Here is a 13,960-nt window from a genome sequence, read left to right on the forward strand (position 1 = left end):
ATCAAACTCTCAGAACTGCTGGGTTTACAAGCTGTTTCTTCTGCATTTTGTTCCATTGGGGGAGGGAGGGGGGCTGGTATTGCTCTCGAGATATTATAATGGCCACTGATTTAATAGGCCTGAATTTAATGTGATAGTACAGAAAATGTCTTGGTTAAACTCAGCCTTTGGGACAAGAATAGACTTAATCACTGCAGTGATGAACAGTGGCACTGAGAAATTATAAAAAATTTAGACCTGTTTCATGCAGAATAATTGCAGAGATGGTCCTGCACCTTTTATTAGGGCAAAAACCACTTAGGGAGAAGGAGATTTAATATCTCAGCTATTTCAAATCGCACTGGGCTGAAACATGATATGCAAATCGTCAGTTCTGAAGGAGGCTTTTGAAAAAGTATTTTAATCCATAAAATCTTTTATTATAGTAATGTGCAGATATTTCAGACTGAAGTATGCATTAGTTTGCTATTATTTTAGAAAATTTAAAATCTTACAGGTAGGCAAATTACCTAAGCTACAATTTTCTAAGCACATTTATAACAGCATTAAAGACTTACACACAGCTAAGGTTTCAGTAATCTTTTTTTTTTTCACTTTAGTGTCACCCCACACAAAAATTAAAAGATTAGCATAAATTTTTAAATAATTATATTGTTTCCTGCCTTTGGCTATCAGTAAATCAACATTTTATTATTCAAGAAAACATTGATGTATAAATTAAAATTTCCCAATTAAATAGTATATGGTAACCAAATTTTTTTAACATTCTACACTAATCTATTGATGGTAATTTTCCGTTTTTCCTACTCATTGTAAGCTCCTGAAATTTTTCAGGAAGCACAAAAGAAAAGCATCTCTGACTACAGCTCAACTCTGTTTATCTGATCTTCCCACACAAACAAGTGTATTAATATGATGCCAGCAAGTCTTGGGTTTTTTGGAATCAAATTGGAGTTCACTGGGTAAAGCCAAATTGGAAAATCTTGTCAACTGAGAGACTGAGGGTGCCATTTGGAAGCACCACTGAGGGTCTCTGTGTGAATGGATAAGTCAACAGAAAAGTCTTCTCTCAGCAGAAAAAAAGAACATGCATTTGGGAGCTGAGAGTGATGGGAGCTACTGAGTGGTTGAGCTGTAGTTTAATGATTCCAATGCCTTTCTGAAGCCCAGTTATGCTTTAGATTCCAGTTCTACAAGAACGCTCAGGTTTATTTGATTGCTGACAAGAATTAAGATTCGCTTACTTTGTCAGAGATATAAAACAGTCTACCACTCATATGTCTTAACTTGATTCCTGTGAAGGTCTACAGTAATACACACACACACACACACACACACACACACACGGCAAGAAAAATGCCATAACCAAAAACTAAGAGAAAATATTTTCTATATATAACAGAAAGGTAGAAACTACTAAAATACAAAGAGTCCCTACAAATCAATAAAAAGCAACCAACAACAGAAAGATTACTAATGGCTATATATTGGCAGTCTCTAGAAGAAAAGAATAAAATGGTCCAAATAAAAACTTAAAATTTTTGTCAACTTCACTAATGGTTAGGGGTATGTAACACTATCAGTTTTAATTTTGAATAATAATTCCTCATTGACTTCTGATTCTTTTTTTTAATTCTTTAAAGCAGTAGAATGAATATTCCCAGTAACAGAGCTTTTACTAGTAATATTTATAACTTTATAACCTTTAATTATTTAGCAAAATATTTTCACTTTATTGGGGAAATATTATATATTTTTATTTTTTAAAAGAGGAGCATTTTAATGTATTTTATGAAATAATGAGCTTTCTAGTGTTTCAATTTATATTACACTTAAGTTTTAGGTTATAAAAATGATTCAACTGATACAAACTGAGCTTTGGGAGTTCAGTCCCAAAATTTGTGTTCATTAATGCAAAATAACCTATTATACAGATTTCAGTTTAACAAAATTACAAACGTAACTTTTTATTTTTTTGATATCAAATGGACCCATAAATCAATTTAATTCAGCCTAGCTTTCTATGGAGCTGTTATGAAAACAAAATGGTAAACTAGACTGGAAATGGGGTAGATCTTTCTCTAAACATGCATTTGCTGGTGGCATGTTTTTCCTCTTTTTCCATAACCATTGCACATGTATATATGAAACATAACAAATTAAATTTTTCTGAGAATCACTTACTCAACTGTTTTTTCATAGGAAACAAGGCAACAAAAGGCCACACATTTCATATAAATTACTCCACTGCATGTAACAATGGTTCTACATGATGGTTAGCATCAATTGCTTTAACCTACATGAATGTGAAACCTGGCCTGGTTAATAGCATGTTTATTATAATTCTGAAATAAGCAGTTTTAGCAGAGCCAAATATAATACCAAGTTGACATTTGCAACAACTTTACATTTTTTGCTTGCAATATTCTTAGGGGCTTCTTCCATTGCTTCCATGTTGCTTGCTAATGGGGGGAGGGGGAATTCCATGCACAAATGGAATTTTTAAAAAATATGTAAGCATCAAATGTGAATGTGTGTCAGACAAATTGAGATTTCCAGCATCTTGGTGCTTGCTTTTGACAGCTTGGAAGTATAACCACAAGCCCAGTTTAATTTGGATTTTGATGAAAATTCACTTGAATTCACATACAATCCATTTCCCTACTCATAGGCCCTTAAGGATGATGATGCTGAAACCGGATTGACTGATGGGGAAGAAAAAGAAGAACCCAAAGAAGATGAGAAATTGGGAAAACTTCAATACTCATTGGATTATGATTTCCAGAATAACCAGGTCTGAGGGGGGAATGTTTTCTAATTCCATTACATTGTCTGAAATTACCAAGTAGAAATTGAAGCAAGTTACTTTCTAAAACATTTTGTTGGCTGCAAGGGGAAAATGCAATTATCAAAGCCATTGATGAAATAATTTCTGAGTACAGGCAGTCCCCTACTTGCTAATTTAACATTTGGTAATTAGAATTCACAGTATTCAACTGATTACATCTAATGTATGGCACTTACAATAGGCAGGCAGAATACAAATTAACTTGAAGCAGTCAGACTTATTCTGAGAGCTCCAACCACAGTCTCACCCCTCACAGCCTTAGCTAGAACAATCTTTCTTGCACTTCATGGATTTAGGTCCAAACAGGGTGAGGGGCCTTTGTGTTATGCCACCATTCAAGCCAAAGTTTTGAAACATAATGTATCAGTATGGCAGGAATCAAAGATGGAAAATTGAAATTCATGAATTTCAAAGGCATGCCTTGTGTAATAATATCATGATATTAGGTCAAACTCTTGATGCTAATAAGATAGAAGGTCTAGAACAGTAAAAAGACTGGGAACCTGATTTCTAGTGCCTATGACTACTGCCCAAAAAGTGACAAAACACTCAAGGAGATAACAAAACAGGCACGTCTGCTTCAGTTTCTCAAAAACCATGAAGTGCCACCTACATTAACAATAATATTACCTGTCTTTTATTGACTGCGTTATAGAAGTAGCACCAAGATAGCTGTTAGAAAGCTCTCTACATAAAAAGGCCTTCCAGATTCTATGACATTGATGAATATACTCCTTTAGCTTCTGAATTGTGAAAGAAAGTAAAAAGCTAGACAAGAATTAGTGGAGCTGGCCAAGTTAGAGATCTGTCTCTTAAGAATACTTAGGAGTCGGCCTTATTCTTCGAGATGGGAGATTTAAAACTCTCCAATTTGTTTTGCTTCACTCATCATTTTGGGTGAGGAGGAAATGGTAAATGTAAAGTACATGCAATTACTACTAATACAACATGTGTTCATTATTTCCAGTTTGATGAGGAATGAGCCACAGATAAATCAAACTCGAAGGTTCAGCTTTGACAACAAATGTCCCGAGTCAGTAATGCTGTGTGAGAGCTCTACACCATTGCAGAAATTTGGGGCTTTATCTAAAAATTGATAGTTCAAATAATGTCTGAAATTTCACTTTCTGAAATTTCCACATTTCTCATGAAGAATGTGTTGATATGTTCTATCATATTAAAAATAATTTTAGCCCTCCCTGGTTTGGCTCGGGGCAGTGATGGCGAACCTATGACACGCGTGTCAGAGGTGACACGCAAACTCATTTTTTTGGTTGATTTTTCTTTGTTAAATGGCATTTAAATATATAAAATAAATATCAAAATATGTCTTTGTTTTACTATGGTTGCAAATATCAAAAAATTTCTATATGTGACACGGCACCAGAGTTAAGTTAGGGTTTTTCAAAATGCTGACACGCCGAGCTCAAAAGGTTCGCCATCACTGGGATAGAGTGTCACCCTGTGAACTGAAGGGTCTCAGGTTCAATTCCCAGTCAGGGCACATGCCCCAATTGTGAGCTTGATCCCCAGTAGGAGGCATACAGGAGGCAGCAAATCAGTGATTCTCTCTCATCATTAATGTTTCTCTCCCTCTCCCTTCCTCTCTGAAATCAATAAAAATATTAAAAAATAATAATTTTATTTCATCAGCTTCATTACAGTCCTGCCTAGTTATTTCATAATACATTTTAGAAAATAGCATATTGGTTAAAGATAGAGGTTTATAGGTAAGGATTTATATAAATCTATAGATATACCTTTTATAGTTAAGCGTATTTGAGGTCATTTCTATCACGCATGCCAAAATTGATCATCAGGACTTGTTTGAAAGCAAAATTTCTTTTTATATATTTTAGGGAAGGTCAAGGTCAACATATATTATCTTCACATATATAATGTTTCCTGGGAATTAACCTGCCTCTTTATATGAATCCAGTGTTTTTCTATTAATTTATTCTACTTTAAGCTTTTTCAGTAGAAATCTGTTAGTATCTCATCCTGGTTAGTCATAATTTTAAAATTTCTAAGTTGGCTTTCAGTACTATAAATGTCATTTTATAAAATACAATTTTTAAGAAAATAATAGCACAGGTTTTTTTCACTCAAATATATGAGTGTGTTTACTGTTCCCATTCTAGCAAACACCAACTTTAAAAAGGCATTTTATTCTGAGGATCTAGAAGATTCTACCTGATGAAACTTTTATTGTTATGCACTGATTTTCCAAATGTTCTCAACTAATCTGATTTATAAAATGATTTCCATGAGTCATGAAAGATAAAGTCTGAGGAACTGCCCAGATAAGGCTGTAATCAAATATACACGTTTGTTACCAAAACTAAAAGAGAGCTCTAAGGTATTCTAATTGAGATGCTTTCATGATGAAGGGAAATGTGATACTTATCTCAGACAGAAGTCAGAGGGGAGTTGGAAGAAGAAATTCCACCGCTAACCAACAAAATATCCAAAAATATTTAAAATATAGATGATTTGGTTTTAAGGAGTTTAGGTATATTTCTAGAGCTTTCCCTACCCAAAAGAATTTTTTTTGCAAAATGAGAAAAAACATAGAATCTTGCTTATTCACATGCAATCTTGCTTATTCACATGCAATCTAAAGGCAGACACTAGATACCAATTTGGCAAACCGAGACAAATTGTTTGATTTACTAAATATATCATTATTATCTGATGTCTACTTTAGCTATTCTTTGATCATCTGTCTGTGTTTTGTATATCTACAATCCAATACTCTTATTGCTATTTGTTATATAATGATATCACAAAGATATTGGAGCATTAAAACAAAACAAAAATAATTCAGGGCATTAATCCAGGTTAAAAAATGAGTCAACTAACCCAAATGCACTTACAAACATAGTGGGTCAGTTTTACAGAAAATAACTGTGACTTTGTTTGGAAGGGGATGAATTGCTTTTTCACTTTGTTGGCTTTTTCACTATGTATACACACACTTTTAATAATTATAAAATCAGGGTTTATTAAAGTACATTTCATTTTCAAAATTGGGCTATCAGTCATTAAACCGTGTATACTTTGAAGGGGGGACTATATATTATGAACAATAAGAGAGTCTACTTTTGTTTCCCATATGGATCTAGAGCAATCTGTCGATACAAAATGTGTGGTGTCAGAGCATCTAGAATAGTCCACTCACAGCTTTTATTTTATTTGCAAAAATATTTAAAATGCCAGCCTGTGTCCTCATTCATAACAAGACATAAGAATGTATCACTAAGAAAACAGACTTGAAAAAAATGCAGATATCTCTGCTGTATTGGAAAGAAACACAGATTAGTCACACTTACCATTAAAAACCATATCTGTAATATTCCCTTCCTTTACATGAAGTTGAAATTATATCTCTTTGACCCAATGTCTTATATGTAAACACAGAATTTAATATATGGCAATCATTTTCCTATCAGTTAAAACAAAAGTATTCAGCACACAAGTATAGGTCAAATATGATAAAAACTTGAAGATCTTATTTCTATCTCAAAAAGGTACCTAATTTCTAAGGAATTTCTAGTTAGTTGATCTGAGGCTTCAGTTCAGAATAAAAATTTCCTACATTATAATTATACACTTGTGATTGTTTAACAATTTATTTCCACTTACAAATCATGCCCTAAAAGAAAAATAACGCACAAGGGCTTTTAGCAACTGGGAAGTTATTTGATTGCAACTCTTTTGCAATTATGAATTCCATAGTTAATGGTAATCAGCAACCCTTTGAAAGCCTCTTTTATGCTTAAAACCAGGCTTTCTAGAGCCTGCATCTGCCATAATTGGGTTTCTGAAGTCTGTACAGCTCACTTCATTTGCCTTCTGTGCTCAGATTCATAAGAGAAAAATGTTTATTAAAAGCAAAGAGGAAGAGGGAGGAATCACAATATCCAGCAATGTGAACAAATAAATCTTTTCCAAAATGCCCTCCAATGTCTGTGTTTGCTGTATCCGTTGTTTATTTCAGCTGCTGGTCGGGATCATCCAGGCTGCCGAGCTGCCCGCCTTGGACATGGGCGGCACATCTGACCCGTATGTGAAAGTGTTTCTGCTGCCCGACAAAAAGAAGAAATTTGAGACAAAAGTCCACCGAAAGACCCTCAACCCTGTCTTCAATGAGCAATTTACTTTCAAGGTATTGTTTTATACTTACTAATTTTTCCTCTGTTGTTTTAGATAAGCGACTGAGCTCATCCTGACACCTACACAGACATGCACATGACCGCTTGTTCGGAGATTTAAAGGGATTCTATTCAGAATATTTAAAATTCTTATTTCCCATCCAGTGAGGATTTTGCATTGCATTTAGATTTAGCCAAAGTAGGATTCAGCTCGGCCATTCAGAATAAAATGCAGACTGGAATATGACTGAGAGGTCATGTCCACCTAGAAAAAGTGAGGTCACCTTCAAGTGTGTGCCAATAGGCTTGACATTTTCCTCTCTATAAAATAAAGTCAAAAAAATAATGGAATTATTGTTTTTAAGTTTCAAAGTTCCTGAACATAGGTAAACCGTGTTGCAATCACAGAATAAAGTAAGCTATGTCCATTGTTCAAATGGTGCAAATAGGCATTTCTCTCATTGCCAACTTCTGTGTGCACAGGGGCAAACTGAGCCCTCTCAAATCATTCTTCTTAACCTTTCAACAAAAAGGTGAACATATTATTGGTATGCACTTACCGCATTCTTCTTTTACTCTAGGATGTTCCTTAGTGCTCTTCATTTAGTTCAGACAAATAATAACAATGAGAGATTCTGGCCATAGAGCAACTCGACAGGAACATGCGCTTTGCAGGCCTCAGGCATCTCTGCATAGACAAGTGCTGTGGCCTTGTCTACAAGTCACGTGTACAAATAGTTCTCTTATGGATATATTGAATATGAGAAAACTATTTGGATGCATTACTTAAAACAATGCATTTCTGAAAAAAAAGGAATGTATGTCACTTCCCAGTAGGCTGATGCAAAACCACCTGTCCCTCAACCAGCTGTACAGAAAGCACGTGCCTCATGTTAGTGACCATCCTGGTCTGGAAGAAATGGCTGTTCTGAGGCCATGAGTTATTTTTCTAGAACTTTGTTCCCAATTTTCTAAAAGAGCAGTATTTCTATTCACTCTGAAACTTTTGAGATTTTATAGACAAAAGTTCCTAATGAAAGTAAACATTAAAAATCTACAGTTTTCTATGCCTAGAATAGTTAATTTATAATAACAGTAAAAACATTTTGGAAATACTCAGCTTCTGAAGAGTTCATCGCTATGATCAATATACTACAGAACATAACATGAAAACAGAACTAAACCAATTGCAAGTGATAATCACAATCATTTTGACTATGTATGAATCTTAATTTATGTTAGTCATTTCTAACCACAATTTACTAAGTAGATTCTTACATCATTTGAAGTAATATTATGTGGACTTTTGTTTTGAGTTACCTATGTTATTTATTTTTTTAATATATTGGTAATAATTTTATTAGTAATTTCTCTGACTTCAAGAAGTTTAATTATTGGAAATTCAAAATTGCCTATAAAATTTTATCAGGTTCCATTTTATTGTAAGAAGGTTGATCAAGTCATAAATCCTACCAAGCTACAATATATTCCAATACATTTAAGGAATATGCCACTGTTTCTAGAGAATTGGCTAATTTATCCATGAGATGTTATATATTATGCATCTTGAAATGCCATAGACAATATGATATAGAAATAGGAGCACAATAGAGTTTAAAGAGGATTGGCTTTGAAAAGTGAGTTCAAATCCACTGAACATGAACCCTACATGCCCCAAACTCCTACTTGAAGGAGCTACTAATCATTCAAACAAAAAAATATTAGGTGCCTGCTGTGTGCCAACACTATGCTAACTACCTTCAATATATTCACTCAGCCTCACACAGCACCGTCATGTAGGCACTACTATATCACTATTATTCTGGCAGATGAAAAAGCTGAGGTTTATTCACTTTGCCTCAGTGCCTTCAGCTGGAAAGTGGGGACACCCAGACCCAGCCCTATCTAAGCCCAGGTTTTTGATTGATGCTACCTCAGTTCAATCACACACACACACACACACACACACACACACACACACACACACACACCTCTTTTCAAGAGTTTATCCCTACTTTAAAATTTCTTATTTCTTCTTTGAAATTCAACTCTTTGAAATGGTTTATTTTTTTCTACTAAGAATGGAAAAAGCATTGTGCCTAGTTCTTAATTGTAGTATTTTAATCAAATTTCAAATAGTTAACAATGGCAGAAAAAAATTTGGTAAACTAAAATTTCTTATACATATATGGTCCAATATTCTTCCTTCTCCTTTCCTTCTTAATATACAGAGTTAATTAAGAAATGTTTGCTGAAGCATAAGACAACCATTTACACTGATAAAATAATAGAAAGTGTATGAAAATTGATCAAACCTTCAATACAAGTCTAAACAATTTCTTAATTATGCATTTCTATTCAGTTACTGAAGTGTAGCTCACTTAGATTGCACTGCTTTCCCTGAATATTAAAAATGTTACTAATAAACCTCCCAACCCATAGCAGCTGTCCCAGATATATTTGAACAGCTGGAGAATTCATCAGTTCTTGGCTTTTGCCACCACTCATCCTAAAGAGTGTCATACCTAAGAATGAACTTTAAGATCTCTATTATAATGCATCCCTGATATTCAAAACATCAATTTTCTAGTCAGCTCTTGTCAATCAGTAAATTATTTTAGAGAGTAGGTGAGACACCTTGTGAATTTCATTTAAATCCTTTTAGACTTCTAGAATAGCTTTTAGTAAGTCATTAATTCATTATAAAACGGCATCAAGTGGCTTGAAAGTTATCTACCTTGAAAAAGTTACACTCTCACAATATAACTTAACAACAATAATGAAATAGTCTTCAAGGAAAACTTTTTATAGTCAAATTGGCTTGGTTTATTATTGTATTCATCTTGAAGTGTTTATAGCATGACTAATAGGATTCATTACTAATAATACTAACAGCTTCCAGAAGTTTGAGATGAAGTGATAAATTACTAAGGGAAGTCCCCATTTCCTCCCAAGTAATTTAAGCTGTAAGCGGTTCGTCAAATGATTCCATTTGAGAAAATACCAAAAGCACAATTATCTCCCTGGTCAGTTTATAAATATTAAAATTAAATATTGTAAACAAGTAATGTGTTCTAAGCATTTTTGTGACCAGATTTTTATCCTCATCTCTTTTCATTTAGGTGCCGTATTCGGAATTGGGAGGCAAAACCCTCGTGATGGCCGTGTACGATTTTGATCGTTTCTCCAAGCATGACATCATCGGGGAATTTAAAGTCCCCATGAACACAGTGGATTTTGGTCATGTAACTGAGGAATGGCGTGATCTGCAGAGTGCTGAGAAGGAAGAGGTAAGAAAAACATTAGCATTTCGAAGATGACAAACTGTACTCACCAGTTCCACTCACGTAATAACCTACTGAGAGCTGCTCTTTACAGAATGATGTGGGCGTCCAGCTGCTGACAGCTGGCAAAATAGGGTCAGGGGACTGCATAACCTCATTAGAAAATACACAGGTCTTCTGGGTGTTATTTGAAAGAAAAGAGAAAGGTTTGTATACCGAGTCTATCAACAACTCCCTGAAGGGACAGACACACACACACACACACACACACACACACACACACACACACTTTTAAAAGCTTATCACACATGTACTTCTTTAGAACGACAGTAACCTATAATCTTATTCTTTGTATTTTGCCACAATCACTCTGTATTGCTACATAGGTTTTCTAGCTATTAAATAGAAATAAAACGGCACTTTTTCCTTGATTATGTCTGGATATCACAGACAGTTCATTGTTTCTCCTGAAGATATCAGAGCATGATGGGCGAAACATCAAATATAATTCACAAGGGCTGATATTAAATCCATTTTTTAAATGGCTCACATTTTTATAGTAGTCTTCACATTGTTTCCTCCCAGCTTGAATAGTTTAACCCAGGGTTTTTCTGTGATTTAAAAAGGGAAGTTCAATATTCTTAGTGCATTTAAACTGCATAATAATCAGTTCTATTGGATTATGCTATGCCTGCCTGGCACTGGCATTTTTCTGTGATAAAGTCTCAATAGGCCAATACCAGAAAGGCAAACAACTCCTAGCTTCTCTGAACTCTAAAGCAATGCCTTTTGCAGTCATTTTTTGGATCCTGACATGAGTTTATAATTACCCAAGCGATTGCCAATAGCCTCCATTATTTAGGACCATCAAGGATTCCATAGATGTGGTCACTTTCAGACCACCAGGGAGGTCAGCGAGTGGCCCACGCCTTCCGAGAAACTCAGCCAAGCCCCTCACCTGGGAATCCTCTCAGCCTGAGGTTTTCTGTGGTCAATACAGTGACATGAGGTTTTAGAACAGACTTGTGATTGCTATACAGAAACTGAATTTTAATAGTGCTCTAAAGTTATTTGGTTGTACAAAAGGAGTCAAAATTATTGGAGTTAAGCTCTGCTTTCTTTTTGGAAGGAAATATATATAACATAACCAAATAAGTTAGTCAAAATTAGATTCTGGGATACTGAGATAGATTTAGCCCTACTGTGGACTTTCAAGAGCAACCCCAAGGCAATACTGAGTTTTTAAATTTTATGATTTTTATAAGTAGCTCTTACCTATGAGTAAAACATCAACTTTAAATTGAACATCTGTTATGAAAACAGAAACGTGAGCTATTTCATTGAATTTTTATATTTTATTGAAATGTTTGATTCTGTACAAATTGCTCAGTTCTAGGGGTTAGCAAAGTGGGACCATAACAATATTTATTAACTAATTGGTTATTAATTGACTGGTTTTTGGTTGGTTTGTTGGTTGAATATCGGAATATAATCTACTTGTGTTTCACAATGCCCATCCGGCCAGATGCATGGCTCACACTACTGGCCTCCATTTAGTAACTATCAAGTGGCCTGGAATTCCAACATCAAACCCCAGTGGGTTTCTGTAAAGTTGGTATATTCCTTGAGTGAAAGGGATACATGCCATCAAATAATTTTTCTCTTTCAAAAATTCTTTGAATATTGGCCGAGTTTGAGGCTTGACACTAAGCTGACAGGTTTGGTTGGACTCAAGAATCCAGGACAGGCTGACTGCGCCAAAGGAATCACATTCTCACGCCTTTAGCTGCCCTCTTTCTCCTTCTGTATTTCTTTCTCTTTCTTCCCTAAGACTCTTTTCACCCAATTTATTAAAAAATATTCATTATGCGAGTATCTATTATGCCTGCTGTCTTCTTGGAGCTGTAGTAGATGTTAAAAAAAAAAGTGAAAATGATCAATACCGCTTCTATCTTGTGGAGTTTAGTGTTGTCCCCTTTTTCTCCTTCATTCCAATCTTTGCCTTACTTATTGCCTTACTTTATTCAGACTGGTTTCTGAATAAAGTCCTATCTAAAGAACAACTCCTGGCTTTCAATACTGACCAATCTATTTACCAGCTTGGAGACACTGGGTAAATCACTTAAGCTCTCTAAATTCAGTTTTTTAATCTAGAAAGGGGCCGAACATTATCTACCTTTTATTTTACAGATTAAGTGGGCTAGAGTATCAAGTTCCAGTATGTAATAAGTGCTCAGTAAACAAGCTTATTGTTCTCTTTCTCCTGTTTTACATTGCCCAATTCACTCCTCCATTTTCCCACTATATATCTATATCTACTTCTCTATTCTTTTTCTTACCACCTTTGTACTTATTGAAAGTCTCTGTAAGTTTTTAATGGGAAACAATCATATCTTTAAACTCTGGAGTTTTTCCCTTTTACTATCTACTCGGGAATAGTAATTTTTGGTTTTCAGTTGAGTGACTATTTCCTTTTATCATGATCTGGAGAACATCATGAAATAGATGTCTAGTTTACAAAGTATCATTGGATGACTAGAGTTGGGTATAAACTTTCTCATACTAAATGAAGTCAGATTCCAATTATATTTTATATCTGAAGAATTACTGATTCTCACTGATATGTACCCTATCTTTTCATACTCCCATTAACTGCCAAAAATCCTAGTTGCATGAATAAGTTGAAGTCTTAGGTGGACTTTAGTTCTCATGATTTTAAAAATTTATTTTTCCATTTTACATGAGCAATTCTGTTCATGACTTTAGTGTGTTTCCATATAACAGTGCAAAAAAATATTTTTATTGTCATAAGGGGTTAAAGATAGTAAAGAGAATGAGAAAAAAGAATTCAAGAAATAGTTTTGGAATCTAGAAACAGAGCCACTAACCATGGTAGTCTATTCGGGTAGACTTGGACTTAAATGGGTTAACCCAATGCACTGAGTTCCAACCCAGTGTTTTTGATAGAATGTTGCCAGAAAGTTGAAAAACATAAAAGTCATAAGATGAGGAAGTGATTATGTAAGTGAAAGAATTGTAATTTTAATGATCATTTAAGTATGCAAATAACTTAGAAAAAAATGGGAAGGAACCTTATCTGGAAGTTACTAAGTATATGTTTAAAACGGGTGGATGATGGTATAGGGGGAATAAATGATGTTAAAAAAAATAAAATAAAGGAAAACAGCCGAAACCGGTTAATAAATACATAGCTATGTACATACATATATAAATACAGGGAGTGTTGAAGAGAGAAGCTGTCAGGAAGAGGGTTGCGGGCACATCCCCGATAGAGGATGTGCAGGAGGCAGCTGGTCGATGTTTCTCTCTCATCGATGTTTTTAAAACAGGTGGAAGATGGTATAGGGGGAATAAATGATGTTTAAAAAAATAAAATAAAGGAAAACATAACTAAATAAGTAAACAAATACATAGCTACATACATACGTATATAAATACAGGGAGTGTTGAAGAGAGAAGCTGCCAGGAAGAGCTATAAACAAGCATGCTGTTCCCGCTGTGTTAGGTTCTAACCCCTGGTGAAAACATCTATGGTGAGCATTCCATTCTGACTTAACATTTTTCTATATAACATACTCAGAGCCACCTGACTGGCTTAGGTTCACTTGCCATTTTTAGGTTACTTGATTGACCACTTTCTCTCCTTCCACCTC

At 34.7% G+C, this 13,960-nt stretch overlaps 1 protein-coding gene across 1 annotated transcript in view; it reads left to right on the forward strand.

Moving 5' to 3' along the window:
- Positions 1-13,960, forward strand: part of SYT1 (synaptotagmin 1) — a 353,422-nt gene that overhangs the window by 217,099 nt on the left and 122,363 nt on the right. Inside the window, exons 4-6 of the mRNA XM_023749755.1 lie at positions 2,672-2,794; positions 6,849-7,016; positions 10,125-10,292. Coding sequence (XP_023605523.1) covers positions 2,672-2,794; positions 6,849-7,016; positions 10,125-10,292 — 459 coding nt within the window. The remainder of the gene's footprint in view (positions 1-2,671; positions 2,795-6,848; positions 7,017-10,124; positions 10,293-13,960) is intronic.

Source organism: Myotis lucifugus, unplaced genomic scaffold (genome assembly GCF_000147115.1).
Source record: "Myotis lucifugus unplaced genomic scaffold, Myoluc2.0 scaffold_9, whole genome shotgun sequence".
In the NCBI taxonomy this organism is placed as follows: domain Eukaryota; kingdom Metazoa; phylum Chordata; class Mammalia; order Chiroptera; family Vespertilionidae; genus Myotis; species Myotis lucifugus.